At 36.7% G+C, this 15,695-nt stretch overlaps 1 protein-coding gene across 3 annotated transcripts in view; it reads left to right on the forward strand.

Annotated features, from left to right (window-relative positions):
* LOC150110511 (arylsulfatase B-like) overlaps positions 1 to 15,695 on the forward strand; it is a 318,735-nt gene that overhangs the window by 234,935 nt on the left and 68,105 nt on the right. For all 3 annotated transcript variants that reach the window (XM_090394336.1, XM_090394327.1, XM_090394344.1), the window contains 2 exons: positions 8,485 to 8,567; positions 13,032 to 13,133. In XM_090394336.1, coding sequence (XP_090250462.1) covers positions 8,485 to 8,567; positions 13,032 to 13,133 — 185 coding nt within the window. The remainder of the gene's footprint in view (positions 1 to 8,484; positions 8,568 to 13,031; positions 13,134 to 15,695) is intronic.

The raw sequence follows: 15,695 nt of genomic DNA on the forward strand, positions 1-15,695 counted from the left end.
ATACTATTAAATAATCTTTCTTTGTACGTGAGTTTTTTCCATTATTAATTTTGTATCGATACTGAAGAGATTATTTCAGAATTCATATGGAAGGACATATTGATTATATGGAAAAACTGTTTGCAACAGAAATCATCAGTCTCGTGACTGATGATTTCTGTTGCAAATTTCTGCTAATACAGTTTTTTTTTTTTTTTTTTGTCATCCTTCCCCTTTGTACCCCTCATGCAAATGACTGATTATTACACTTCATTTATTACACTCCATAATGTCTTTTTCAGACTGCATGCTTAATCTCTTCATTCTTCCATGCCCTGCCTTATTTAGCTCTTTTTTACTTCTGGAATATACTCAGTCATTGCTGCTGTTAAATGGTTCTTGATCAGTGCTCAAACAGCATCTGTTTCCTTTTCACTCAACTCCTCTGTCCATACTATATCTATTCTAAGTTTTTCATAATTACCAGTCTCATAGTTCCACAAATCTCCTTTTCTCACAGAAGTTCTAATATGACTGGCTACAACTCAGGTAATCATCTGATGTCAACTGAGGAAGATTCAGTGCCCCTTTACAATCATTTGTCAAGGGGGTATTGAAGGGGGGCCTTTACAATCCTTCACATCCTCTGATGATATGACCAGATTTAAGACTTTCAATCATTGTGTGTTCTTTATTAAATATTGTCTAAGATAGTTGCCCTTCAAGAACTCAAGAAATCTGTAGAAAGTTTTTTCTTTTTTCTTAGACTTAAATAAAGAATTCAACAAAAATATAATTTCTTGGCAATTATACATTTGGGTTAATCCTTTATCCAAGTGTAAGCAAACAAAGTTTGCGCCGGAAGTATTTTCAGGACTGGACAACTCGTAGCAAAGGTGGAATAAGTTCTGATCACTTGCCTTAGTATCTCCCATAATGCAAAGCACATCTCCTTGCTGAAATGTATAATGCTATGCATTAAGGGGAAGGGCCACTACCCAGACTGATGAGACTTCAATAAAGGTCAAAACTGGTCTGGGTAGTGGCCCTTCCCTTAATGCATAGCATTATGCATTTCCACAAGGAGATGTGCTTTGCATTATGGGAGATACTAAGGCAAGTGATCAGAACTTATTCCACCTTTACCACAAGTTGCTCCACTACTGAAAATACTTCAGGTGCAAACTTTGTATGCTTACACTTGGATAAAGGATTAAACCAAATATATAATTGGTAGCATAGCCAAGTAATAAAACTTCCATAATTTCTAGGCATTTTTAATTTTTTAATTCAAGAAATTTGTATTTCCTATTCTTGCATGTGATGTCTTTATTCCACTCATTATTTCAGAATTTCAATCACCCATAATGATCACGACCTTCTCTTACCCATTAAGCCAATTTGCTTATACATTGCTTAGTGACCAACCTTCACATTCCCTGACATATAGCAACAAAATATACCTCACAAAAATACCTCATATATACCATGAACAGTGAAAAGTCAGCTATTGGAACAAATCTGAAAATACACCCCAACTCAACATCACCAGAGTTAAAGATAAGTACTATCAACATAAGAAGCGTGAATGGCAAAGAAATGGAGCTAGCTGAGGAATTAGATAAGTACCAAATCGACATAATAGGAGTGACTGAAACAAAAAAGACAAAAACTGGTGAGATCTTTTTGAGTAATAAATACAAAATGTTATATTCAGGCAATGACAAGGAAAAGAAGGAGTAGCCATAGTATTCAACTAAATACGAGGCTAATCTTCTTGAATGGCAGGCAGTCTCAAGTAGAGTGATGTGGGCAAATATCAGAATGGGGAATTGGACAATGATATTTATTTGTGCCTATCGTCCCATACAAGGTTCTACTGAGATAGAAGTGGAAGAATTTTTTGAGTCTTTAGAGAAAGCAACTGGCACAATGAAAAAGGAAAAGTTGGTCCTTGTTGGGGATTTAAATAGCAGAATAGGAAATAATTGTCAGACATACAAAAATATTTTGGGAAAATTTGGAGAAAAGAGCAAAGCTAATAATAATGGCAAATACCTGTTGGATTTCTGCTCAGGACATGGACCGGTTATTACTAACACCATGTTCCAAAATAAAAATGTGCACAGATTCACATGGAGAGAAGAGGCATGGAATAAGAAAAGTCTCATGAACCATGTCATTGTTGATAGTGATGTTTTCTCACTGGTGCGGGACACCAGAGTGTACAGAGGATTTGAAATTGGAAGTGATCACTATTTAGTCTTGAGCAGGATAAAATAGAATTTCATATTGAAAAGAATGACATGTAAGAAAGTTTTAAAGCGAATAAAAGTTGAGGAGCTCTCAGATGTGAACTGTAGACTAAAATACACAAAGTTATTGAAGAAAAAATGAAAGAGTTTGAAAACAGGAACCAAACCTTGGAGATTCAGTGGCAAGCCTTGAAGAAAACCTTGATTGATTCAGCCAGAGAGGCATGTAGTGAGGTTGTGCACAAGGATAGAAAAATCAGACCTCCATGGTGGACACAGGAAGTTAAAGAGGCAGTGAAGGAAAAGAGGAAAGCATATCAAAAGTTCCTGGCAAATAAATCAGCTTTTGCTCTTAGAGAATACAGAGATAAATGTGAGAAAGCTATACACTTTGTAAAACTAGCTAAACTAAAGTCATGGGAGGACTTTAGCAAGAACATAGAAATTAAATATCAAAAAGATGGCAAAATATTCTGGAGGTTGTTGAAGAAGCCTAGAAATGGAGGAAAGAGTGCTGTAAAAGTAGATAGAGATGATAAAGGTGACATGAAAACGGGAGAAAAAGTTATCTTTGAAGTATGGAGTAATTACTTCGAAAAATTGCTAAATGAAACAAGCAGTGATAGCACAGTGGTAATAAACACTCAACAGGCATACAGTCAGGAATACATATCCGTACTTGAAGTAGAAAAAGCCATTAAAGGCTTGCAATGTGGAAAGGTAGCAGGAGTAGATGATATTCAACCAGAAATGCTGAAGTATGATGCTATAAAAGTCTTACAGTGGCTGCACTGCATAGTTCAGAAGGCCTGGACAGAGGAGCAAATTCGAGATGATTGGAGTAGAGCTCTAATAGTACCCATATATAAAAAGGGAAATAGAACTGAATGTGAGAATTACAGAGGTATTTCTCTACTGAGTGGTCCTATCAAGATCTATGCAAGTATACTTGAGAAACGGTCGAGAAGAATTGTGGAAGAAAAGCTTGGTGAAGAACAAGCTGGATTCAGGCCAAATAGAGGCTGTCAGGATCAGATCTTCACTTTACGACAAATAGTTGAAAAAGCATGGGAATATAACAAAGATCTGTATTTAAGTTTTGTCCATCTGGAAAAGGCATATGACAAGGTGCCAAGAGAGAAGCTATTCAATATACTACAGTTATATGGTGTCAATTGGGCATTATATCAAGCAATACTTAGTCTGTATTTGAATTGTAAGTCAGCAGTTAGAATTGAAGGAAGTACAGGAAGATGGTTTAATGTTAAATCTGGTTTGAGACGAGGTGTACATTATCCCCTGTGTTATTCATTAACTATATGGATCACATTATGAAAGAAAGTGGTATTAAACATAATATCAAAATTGGAGATGTTAATGTCAGCTCTTTGCTTTATGTGGATGATGTTATACTTCTAAATAAATCCGCTACAAGTCTGCAAGAATCGCTGACTAAATTGAATAATTGATGTAATAGATACGGTATGAAGGATAGCAATAAAAAGATAAAGACAATGAAAATAGGCAGAATCGATGAAAATGTCATATGCGTTGTGAACGGAGAACCTGTGGAACAAGTAAAACATTTCAGCTACTTAGGCATGATTTTTAGTCAAGATGGTAAATTAAATATGGAAATAGACAACAGAATCAACAAAGCTGGTGTGGTAGGAAGTCGATTGAATAAATTCATATGGAATAAGAGAGAAATTAGTCGGAATACTAAATTAGCTGTATACAAGACAGTGTTCAAACCAATTTTAACTTATGGATCTGAGAGCTGGGTCAGAAGTAAAATACTTGACCAGAGACCGCAGATATGAGAGTCCTGAGAAAGATTAGCGGCATGAACAGATAGCATCAATGGCAATATCATATTAAAATTGAGGATATTAGGAAAGAACCTGATATTGTCAGCATCCAGGAATGCATAGGCAGAGCTAATCTCAGGTGGTATGGTCACTTAAACAGAATGCACAAGGAAAGATTAGCAAAACAAGTTGGCAGGAAAATGATTCAGAGGAAGAAGAAGATATAGGTGGATTGATATGGTACAATGTGCCTTAGATGATACAAATATAAGATCTGATAATGTTGGAGTCTTGACAAGTAACAGACTGATTTGGAGGAAAATTGTAGATAGGAAGTTAATAATGATGTAAATTTTTCATGTAGTACTATCATATCCTGTACAGCCCTTGAGGGTACATGTCAGGAATTTGATGATGATGAAAAATACCTCATACCATCCTTCATCAAAACCACTTCCACTATTTCTCCCTTTTATCTTAACCCTGTATGCACATAATTCTCTAGCTATCATCAACAGCACTTTCTCTCCCTTCTTGCCTTTCCTTAAATCACAAAAATCATTATATCCTTCCATTTCTTTTTCAGTCAGGATATCATCCTCGTCCAACCATAGCTTTCACTATTCCAACTATTTTTGGGCTAATAAACTCAGTCATTGCAACAATATCACCTACCTTATTTGTGATATTCCTGGTATTCATAAATAAGCATAGTTTTTCTTGGTCTTTATCTGATCCTACATATGCCATCCCTTATCTGTGAGTTTTCAACACCTGTTTCTCTGCACTCGCTTTTACAGTTCCTTATTCTATATGTCTCCATAGACTTAACTACTCCCATTCATCCCAGATCATTCCATTTCTACGTTGAACATCCCCTACATACATTCAGAAACGATAGAAATTGTGGCTGATGATATCAAAAAAAGTTTAAAAGAGAAGATTGCTAGATTGGAAGCATTTTCAATTGCTCAGAGGCATCACCGTTGCCTCTGATACAGCACAACTAGCAATATTTATTCGAGTAGTTGATGCAGATTTCATCATCACAGAAGAATTATAGGCGCTTCGGCCTTTAAAAGGAACTACTACTGGTGAAGATATATTTGAAACAGCCAACACAGTCTTCGAGAGATTTGGGCCTAAATGGAGTTCACCATCTGGCACAGGCACTGATGGAGCCCCTGCAATGGTTGGTGCACAGAAGGGATTTATTGGAATAGTTCATGAAAGAGCAATAGAACTACAGATCCATCTGGAAAATTTAACAAATTTTCACTGCATTATCCACCAACAAAATCTGTGTGCAAAATCGATTAAATTCACAAATGTTATGGAAGTTGTAGTAGCCAGTATTAACTTTATTAAGTCACGTGCACTTAATCACCGCCAATTTAAGGAGTATTTGGCTGACCTATTTTCGGATTATGAAGATGTGACTTATTATTGTGAAGTGAGGTGGTTGAGTAAAGGTAAAACGTTAAAACGATTTTATGATCTGAGACAACACATTGCAGATTTTATGGACATAAAAGGAAACACAATTAACCAAGTAAAAGATGATGAGTGGGTGTGGATTTATCATTCCTTGTAGATGTCACTGGATACCTAAATGAACTGAATCTTAAATTGCAAAAACAAGGACAATTGGTTCATGAACTACATGGACATGTCAAAGCTTTTTGTAATAAACTAACATTATTGGAAAGTCAGATAAGAACTAAAAATTGTTATCATTTTCCTACTCTAGCAACTCATAAAAATATCCCTTATAATTGTTTTGGAGATGAACTAAAGGCACTAATAGAGCAGTTTAATACAAGGTTTTCTGACTTCAAAAACAAAGACTCCACATTCACTATATTTGCTCATCCAATGGATGCTGATGTAAATAATGTGCCAGAAAACTTACAGATGGAACTTATTGAGCTTCAGGCAAAACATTACTTTGAGGGATTTTTATAAATTTTATTTGGTGGAAGAAAAATATACAAATTTACGCACCTTTTCAAGAAAAATCATTTGTCTTTTCAGCAGCACATGTATGTGTGAACAGTTTTTTTCGAGGATGAAATACAATAAATCAAAAATTCGGAGTAGAATAATGGATGAAAACTTCGAAAATTCTATGTGATTATCCTTAAGTAATATTAACATCAATATTGATAGTCTCGTAGTTGAAGTACAAGGTCAATCTTCACATTAAATTGTTATGTCGTTCATTATATTATAAAATTTATGTAGAGCTTTATACCAAAGCATTATATTATACATAAATGAAATACGAAGTAGCAACTTGTTTTAATTCATTTAATATTAATTTATTTTATTTAATAATTTGGTCTGGCCCTTGACTCGCAGACAGAATGGTAATTTGGCCCCCGAACTAGGAAAGGTTGCCCATGCCTGATTTAAACAATACTTAAATGATGCGATATCAGAATGTGTTCCAAGAGTTTGAAGAATAAATAGAGGAGGAGTCAAATGGATGTGTAATCTTATTAAGCAAGAAATTCGTAAGAAAAGGACGATGTGGAAGGAATACTGTTTGCATAAGGAAGATGTCCATTATGAACATTATGAGCAGCAGGCTAGAATAGTCACAACTGGTGTATGTAAAGCAAAATCCGAGTATGAAAAGGAACTGCCTCTGCATGCTAAAAACAGTCCACAAATTCCATCGATATGCTGCAAGTAAAAGAAAGAATGAATACGAAAGGATAACTCTTTTAAATCCAGATGGTGTGAGGGTTACAGATGCAGAAGAGGTTGTTTCGTTAATAAGTGCCCGTTTTGTTAAAAGCTATCAACCTGGTGAATGCAACATCGAGCTCACTGTTACCTCTTCTCTAGATGAAGAAACACAGGTGCGTGAGGCTGAGGTTTTAGAGCTGTTGCACAAATTTAATAAGAATTCACCAATAGGAGCTGATGGAATATCAGCACGTGTGCTAAAAGAGTGTTCAGCTGAACTGGCCATTCCTTTGACCAGGTTGTTTAATATGAGTCTCAGAACAGGGAATATTCCACAGGAATGGAAAGAATGTAAGGTAATTCCATTGCACAAGGATGATGCAAAGACCGATGTATTCAACCATCGACCAATTAGTATCTCAGGAGTGGTGGTGAAGATTTTGGAAAAATTGGTTAGGGCCTGCATTCAGAAATGGGTTGACAGTGAATCTCCACTTTGCAGTGAACAACATGGGTTTACTAAGGAAAGGACATGTCTTAGCAACTTGCTCACATTCTATAACAATGTTACCATTGAACTAGACAAGGGGAATGGATCATACTTTTGGATTTTGCTGAGGCTTTTGCAGAATACATCATGGTAGACTGTTGCATAAATTGAAGAAAATGGGTTTGGGTTATTCAATATTAGCATGGATAGGAGGATGGCTGATTAACTGATATCAAAAAGTGGTATTCGGGGATCTGAGCCTGCAAGGTTTAAGGTAACAAGTGGTGTACCACAAGATTCAGTGCTTGGTCCACTGTTATTCAATCTGTATATTAATGATATTGTGAAGGATTTAACAAGCGAAGTACAGCTATTTGCTGATGATGCAAAGATAGGTAGGGTAATCAGGAATGCTGCTGATATGCAGTACTTGCTGAATGATTTGAATAGGCTCAAATTGTGGGCATGGGAAAATGGGTGTCAGTTCAAAAGCTAGAAGAAATTGATGAGGCTAGAGATCTTGGAGTGTTAATAGATAGGAATTTGAAGTTTAGGGGTCATGTGGCAAAGATTGCAAATACAACTCAAAAGATAATTGCAATGCTGAAATGAACACTCACATGTAAAGATAAGGATGTTATTTTGTCTTACAAGGCCTTGATAAGACCTCACTTGGACTGTTGTGCGCAGGTCTGGTCTCCTGGTTTCCGTTGTGATTCTGATAGATTGGAGAAAGAGGTGTGATATGATTGAGACTTACAAACTTCTCAAAGGATCATACAAGATTTCAATTGATGGAATTTTTCAGTTTATGGAGGGAAAAGAACGAGAGGGCATCCTTGGAAGCTGAGAATGAAGGGTGCGAGAGCTAGATTTTTCTTTCAGAGGGTCAGAGGGTGGTGCGTGATTGGAATGGATTGCCTTTGGATGTTGTGAGTGCAAGCAGTGTGAATGAATTTAAGAATAAGTGTGATAGCTGGTGTGTGTAGTATGTGGCCTCCCTCAATGAGTCTCTGACTCCCTGGAGATCTCTCTTAATAATAATATAACCACATGCATGCATGCATGCCTGCACACATACCACACACACACACACATCACACACGCATGGGCACATATAAAGTCACCAATTTTAATCTAAAACTTCTTTAACATTAGTTTGAAATTACTATATCTGTATACTTAGCACTTGCATAATATTCAGATATTTGTAGTATTTTTGTTTTACATTTCTTGCACCTGCTTTATTTTGTAGGATCCATCCAAGTTTGGAAAGACATTTTAGACTTTCATCAAAATACCAGTTCTGCACCACAGTATGAAGGGATGTACAGTACGGTAATTGTTGTGTGTTGCTGTCAACTCTTTAGGATAACTAATGAATTTCTTTGATTAAAACAATTGCATTATAGTGTAATTAATAATTAGAATGTAGTTATGCTGAATTACCATTTGTTTGTCATCTGCTCTCCAGAAGGTTGGCTACCATAATGTGACTCATGGTTGACTATGGGCATAACAACGTGGTGGGGACCCTGTCTCTTCCACATATTGTCGTAAGTATTCATGGTTGTAAATCTGTGTGGGTTCATGAGGCCCAAATGAGGGACAAAAAACCTGAGTTTCCAGGTGCTCTACCTCTGTACAATTGGCTAACTCACCTTTAGTCGAAAGAGACCAGATAAAGGTTCTTCGTGTCATAGATGGGAATCGAACCCAGGTCTTTCTGACCAAAGGGCTTTGTCCTTACCAACTGAGCTACATAGGCTCTTATGATGAATAAATTTCAATAAATAAATTTAATTTATTTCTATTTTAATGGGTAAAACTTTCCATTACTTTGCAAACACTCTGTTTCTATTTTAGCCTTTTGCTGATAAGCATAATGATTTATCAGTTATAATAGAAATAATCCATATTATGCTTTATAGGAACTTGAATTCTTGCTTTCAGTTATGTTATGTCATGGAATATTACATTGCTTCATAACAGTACATTTTGAAGTTACTATAAATATCTACTACCATGAAAAAACATGCTACTCTGGGGAAAACATGTTTACCTAAGCACAACACCTCAGTAAAGGTTGAACCAGTCTGGGTAGCAGCTGTTCCCATAAAGCATGGCACTGTAGTCCAAAAAGACTATCTGACTACTAAGTACAATTAGTAGCTTAGTAGTCAGATAGTCAAATCTCATTACTCATTGGCTTGTCTTGGCTCTGCTCATCTATGTGATTTAACATACAAGCAAAAGTTTGTATGTTAAATGCCAAAGAATCGAGAGTCCTATTTTTTGAGCTTCTCTAGCTTAAGGTTTCCTTTCCCTGTTCAGTTACATTCATTTCCCATCTTATTTCTCTCCAAATTTTGAAAACCATTCTAACCTCTTTGATTTTCAGTCACTGAAGCATGACTATCACAGTCTGGAAGGTGAAATTGACTGAAGGTGAAGTTCACAGTCTTCCTGAAGTTGACCTCAACTTCAGGAAGTGTGCACGACCCTACTAACTGCTTTACAATCCTACTGACAAAGTTGGAAGAGATGCAGAAATATTTGCTATAACAATATTCTAATGCACATTGTTTCTGCTACTAACCAGAATAACAATGGATACACTATGATAATGTTGGATTATAAGGCATTTGATAGGATACCACACAAAAGGCTGTTGTATCAACTGGAGAATATGGGATTGGAATATAATATATTCACTTGGATCAGGGGATGGTTGACAGACATATCAAAAAGTGATATACAGTGGGTGTGAATCTGCCAGGTTTAAGGTAACCAGTGGTGTACTTCAGGGTTCAGTCCTTGGGCCCTTATTGTTCAATCTATACATTAATGATATCAAGCAGGGTCTATCATCAGATGTGCAATTGTTTGCCGATCATGCAAAGATAGGCAGGGCAATCAGGGATGCTACTGCTATTCAGCAATTACAAAATGATTTGAATAGACTGGAAATCTGGGCAAACAAAAATGGCTGTCAATTTAATGTTAGTAAGTGTAAAGTTATGCACTTTGGCATGATTAGAGTTCCAGCAGCATATTATATTGGCAGGGTTATGCTACAAGAAGAAGCTGAAGAGGCAAGGGCAAGGGATCTTGGTGTATTGGTGGATAAGAATTTAAAGTTCAAAGGTCACATAGCAAAAGTTGCAAATTCAACTCAGAGGATAATTGCTATGTTGAAGTGAACCTTGACATGTCAGGATAAGAAGCAATTTTGTCTCTTTATAAGACTTTGATAAGACCACACCTGGATTATTGTGCGCTGATTTGGTCTCCCAGGTTCCAATGGGATAAAGAAGCTGTGGAAAGGGTGAAAAGAAGAGTTACAAAGATTATATCCAGATTATGGGATTTAGATTATGAGAACAGATTGTGAGTATGTGGATTGCAGACTCCGGTTAACAGGAGAAAAAGGGATAGGATACGATAGAGGTCTGTAAGCTTTTGAATGGATGTTATAGAATTTCAACTGTTAAAATTTGTTTTATATGTGAGAGAACATGGGGGCATCCATGGAAGTTAAGGTTGTTCACAGTCAAGAAAGGGGTAAGAGGTAGGTTTTTCTCACAGAGAGCAGTGAGTGTGCGAGTGGAATAATTTGCCCTTAGGGGTAGTGAGTGCATCTAGTGTAAATGAATTTAAGGGAAGGTATGATAGCTGGTTTGGATGATTAATAGCCTCCCTCAATGATTCCTTGACTCCCCAGAGGTCTCAGATAATAATAATAATAATAATATTAGAAAAATCTCAAATAACGTAGATACTGAAAAGGCCTTTAGTACTGGTGATATTGCTATAGTTATACTCTGATTAATTCTGATTGGTAACTCAAAAGTTGCACTTTTGAGTTAGCAATCATGACTAACCCATCCTGTATTGTCTGTACACTTTTATATTCAGCTGGCATATATCTTGATACATGGAATTAAGCCTGTGTTTAGTCCATTCTAAAAAAAGAGAAATAAAAGTCTGTCATCAAACTATTCAGCTATAGTCCTTACCTCAGTCCTCTGAAAAAAGTATGTTAAAAAAATCATTAAAAGTCAATTTCGTCACTACTTGGAGACCCTCCAGTTAATCAGACCACCATTATGGATTCCATCACTCCAGATTCACTCAGATCTCTTAGCCTGCATTGCTCACTTCTGAACATGTGCAGTCGAAAGGCTTGGAGAAATCTGTGTTGCTGTTCTTGACATTTCCAGAGCATTTGATTAAGTTTTGTCTGATATTGAAGCCTGCTGAATAAATTTCCCTCCTTTGGTCTTTCTTCTACTTTCTGTAATTTGATAGCCAGTTTTCTTCATGGTGAGGCACTGTGCATTGTTGTGGATGGCTTTGGACTTCCCCACCAATCCAACCAGAAGTTCTGTTACTTACCTAATGACCCGCAAGACCACCCAAAGTACAGTCCTGCTTTTTTCATGCAAAGAGATCTTGATTCACCTTCCTTTACCCTTGCTCCTACATAATCACTAGACTGGATCAGATATCTCTCTCTCTCACTCTTTTCTAAGACTGATATTTATGTCTTGTCTTTCCTGGTATAAACACATCACGTTAATTGCTTCTTCAGAAGGGAGTATACTATTGTCAACAAAAGTATACTCCCTTCTGAAGTATATTGAGAGGATTGTTGGTCACTGAAATTAGGTTATTTATGATAGAAGAAAGAAAGTAGGTGATACAGCTGAGAACTCTTCATTTGGTGTAGAAGAGAAGGAAACTATCCATCATGATGCACAGTGATTAATGAGAGGCATCCTTTTTCACCAACATTGTTACTTTTCACTCACCCATTTGTTAGCCCTATACAAATCTGAAATCTACTCAACCTTACAATACTGTTCTTCTTTTTTTTGAGTGCCCCAAGGATCGCTCTAAAAATTCTTGATGCTGTGTAGAGATGATAGATATGATCATTGATTCCTCTTTCATTGACTCATTGCAGCTACTGTCTCACAGATATTCCATTTCAGACTTTATGCTTCTATAGGTACTTCCATTGGCACTGCACAATTAACACGTTTGCGGCCACACTACTTCGGCATAGTCTGTTCCCGTACGCCAAGCAATTTCACTTCTTCAAGGTCAGTACGGTAATCTTGTTGCCAGCAGTAAGCGTCATATGAGTATACTCATAGTTGACTTGTCCAGAACATATACTATCTATGAGAATACACAGTTTTGATGCTAGCTCCACAAGCCAAGCATTTTCACTTCATCAAGGTCAGTACAGTAATCTCGTTGCCGGTGGTAAGCGTCATACGAGTATACTCGTAGCTGGTTTACCAACTACGAGTATACTCGTAGTTGGCAGCAAACATGTTAAACTGGCATCCCTTTACTTTCCACTAATTTGTTAAAATACAAGCTGCTGCCAATATCCTTTTATATTTTATCATATCTGTTCTTCCTCTTTCACTGCAACAGTCTTAAACTGTAATTTTTACAACAGCCCTTACCAAAACCTACAATCTCAATCTCTTCAAAAAGTATGTCATTAGGATCCTGCATCTTCTCATTTGTGGGATTTAAATGAAGGAAATAAATAAAAGATGAAAATAAAAATGCTTTATAAAAATAAAACAGCCTTTTGGTTACTTACCTCAGCTTGACATAAAAATATGAATCTTATTTTAAATTTTTGAAGAAATTGAAAATAATGGAAATGCATAGAACAACAATACTGCTTAATCATATAACTGCAACTGGTAAACAGTTTAAAAGCTCAATTTTTTTTGTTTTGTTTTCTTATAATGATTTTTTAAAATTTTATTTTAGCATATATATCAAAGAGCTGTCAGCAGATACATTGGTCAAGCAAATCCTGAAGTTCCACTCTTTCTTTATTTACCATTTCAAGCAGTTCATTCACCTCTCCAGGTAATGCTTCTTTTTTAAAATTGTTTATAATTATAGATGTATAAGTAAATGAATTGTTTCGTACCAAGTTTATATACTTGGTTAGAAAGTAAATTATACTCAACAAGAATATATTTTTTGTCAAGTATAATTAAATGAATTTTTATTATGTCAAGTTAGTTTAACATTTTTACTATTGGCAATAGTTGGTGATTACCTAGGTGGTTGCCAGCAGTGTGAGGACCCCTGTGAAAAAAGGGTATATGTGGAACTACAAGGGGTGTGATTATGAAGAGCTCAGGAGACAGCTTGCAGGTGTAGCATGGAATGAGGAGTTAGCTGGAAAAGAGATCAATGCAGCTTGGGGAATTTTCAAATACTATCTACTGGATGCAATGTCTAAATGTATTCCAAGGGTGAGAAGGTTAAATAAGGGGCGTGAGATGGATGAATAAAGAGATTAAGCATGCAATACAGAGAAAAAGGGCATTGTGGAGGCAGCATAAGAGAAGTGGAAATAACCAATTTCATGAGGTCTACAAAGACCAGGCAAGGAGGATGACTTGGTTGGTGAGAGTAGCTAAAGAGAGGTATGAACAACAGTTAGATGAAGCCAAAAAGAATCCTAAGGAGTTCTTTCGATATGTAGCCAGCAAAAGAAAGAATGATTATGGAAGTATGACATTGATTGGAGAAAATGTATAAAGACAGCTGTTGCAGAATGTGTGGTGGAGGTACTTAATGAGCAGTTCATAAAGATCTTTCAATCTTGTGAACGTGACTTCATGGAGAGACTGACTATAAGTGAGCAAGAGGTGTTTGGGGAATTGAGTAAACCAGATGTAAATAAGGCTGTGGGACTTGATAATATATCGCGCGTATTCTGAAGGAACGTGCCAGGAAGTTGACACCTGCCTTGACATATATTTTTAATACGAGTCTTGCACTTGGTCAAGTTCCAAAGGAGTGGAAGGAGGGCAAGATTGTGCCACTTCATAAAGGAGGTGATCGAACTCAAGTATCAAACTATAGGCCTATTTGTGTGTCAGGTGTTGTGGTTAAGTTGTTGGAGAAGCCTGTGAGAACTAGGATCCAGAGTTGGGTTGACAACAATGGTATTATCTTTGATGGATAGCATGGATTTACTAAAGGGAGGTCATGTTTTAGTAATCTACTTACTTACTACGATAAAGTGACTGCTTCCTTGGACAGAGGAGAAGGATACACAGTAATATACTTGGATTTCACAAAGGCTTTTGATAGAGTACCTCATGATAAGTTGACAATCAAACTAGAGCAGATAGGGTTGGATATTAGATTAGTGCATTGGATTGGAGACTGGCTATCTGATAGGTATCAACAAGTTTTGTATGGGGGTGCAATATCCAGGAAAAGGAAAGTCACAAGTGGAGTGCCTCAGGGGTCTGTTTTAGGGCCATTACTGTTTAACTTGTATATTAATGATATTGGTGAAGATTTGGATGGCAATATTCAGTTGTTTGTGGATGATGAAAAGTTGGGACGAACCATGAAGAGTAGAGAAGATGTTGTGGCCTTACAAGAAGACTTTAATAAATTGAGTGATTGGGCAAGCAAATGGGGATGTGAGTTCAATGTTGCAAAATGTAAGGTTTTAAAATTTGGAAAACAAAGAAGGGATGCATAGTTTATGCTTGGTGAGAATATATTGTTGGAGGTAGAGGATATAAGAGATCTGGGGTTGATAATGGATAAGGATCTAATATTTAGGGGACACATCGCCAAAATTGTAAAGAAAACACAGAGGCTTCTGGGAATGATGCGGAGGACACTGATGTGTAGAAGTAAGGAGATTCTTGTTCCATTGTATGAGGCTTTGATTAGGCCACACATGGACTATTGTGCCCAGATTTGGTCACCGGGATTTCAGAAGGATGAAGAGATGTTGGAAAGGGTCCAAAGGCGACTGACTAAGGTAGTTTCTGACCTCTGGAATGTCGAGAATGAGGAAAGATGGAGAAGATATAATTTGCAGAGTCTGGTGGACAGGAGGAAGAGGGGAGATATGATAGAGAGAGACCCACAAGTTGGTAAGGGGTTTTTATAGGATCAATGGTGGAGAAGTTCTACAGAGAATAGTGGGAGATCAGGGGAAAACCAGAGGTCATCCCTGGAAACTATATAAAGAGGGTGTGAGTAGGGGAGTGAGAGGCAGGTTTTTTTCGTGCAGAGTTGTGAATGATTGGAATGCCTTGCCTGAGAGTGTGGTGTCTTCAAGGAGTTTGCGTGTGTTTAGACACAGTATGATATGTGTGTGTGATAAAAGGACCTCCCAGATGAGTCTTTGACTCCATGAGGTCTTGGGGTAATAATAATAATAATAATAATAATACTTAGATCTTCAGGTCTCTCCTTAGAATAACTTTTATCTAATATTTCTTGCATAATTTATTTTCTGACTACTCTTACAATTATTTTTTTGCCTTAAGAGTTATATCTTTAATTATTATTATGTGAGTACTTGCAGGAATCCAACCTACACACCATTTATTACACTTCTTTTTAAACTCATTCACAAATGATGTACTTGCCATTCCAACTGGC

Source organism: Typopeltis vanoorti, chromosome 1 (genome assembly GCF_054136105.1).
Source record: "Typopeltis vanoorti isolate ZY-2024b chromosome 1, IOZ_Tvanoo_1.0, whole genome shotgun sequence".
NCBI classification, from domain to species: domain Eukaryota; kingdom Metazoa; phylum Arthropoda; class Arachnida; order Uropygi; family Thelyphonidae; genus Typopeltis; species Typopeltis vanoorti.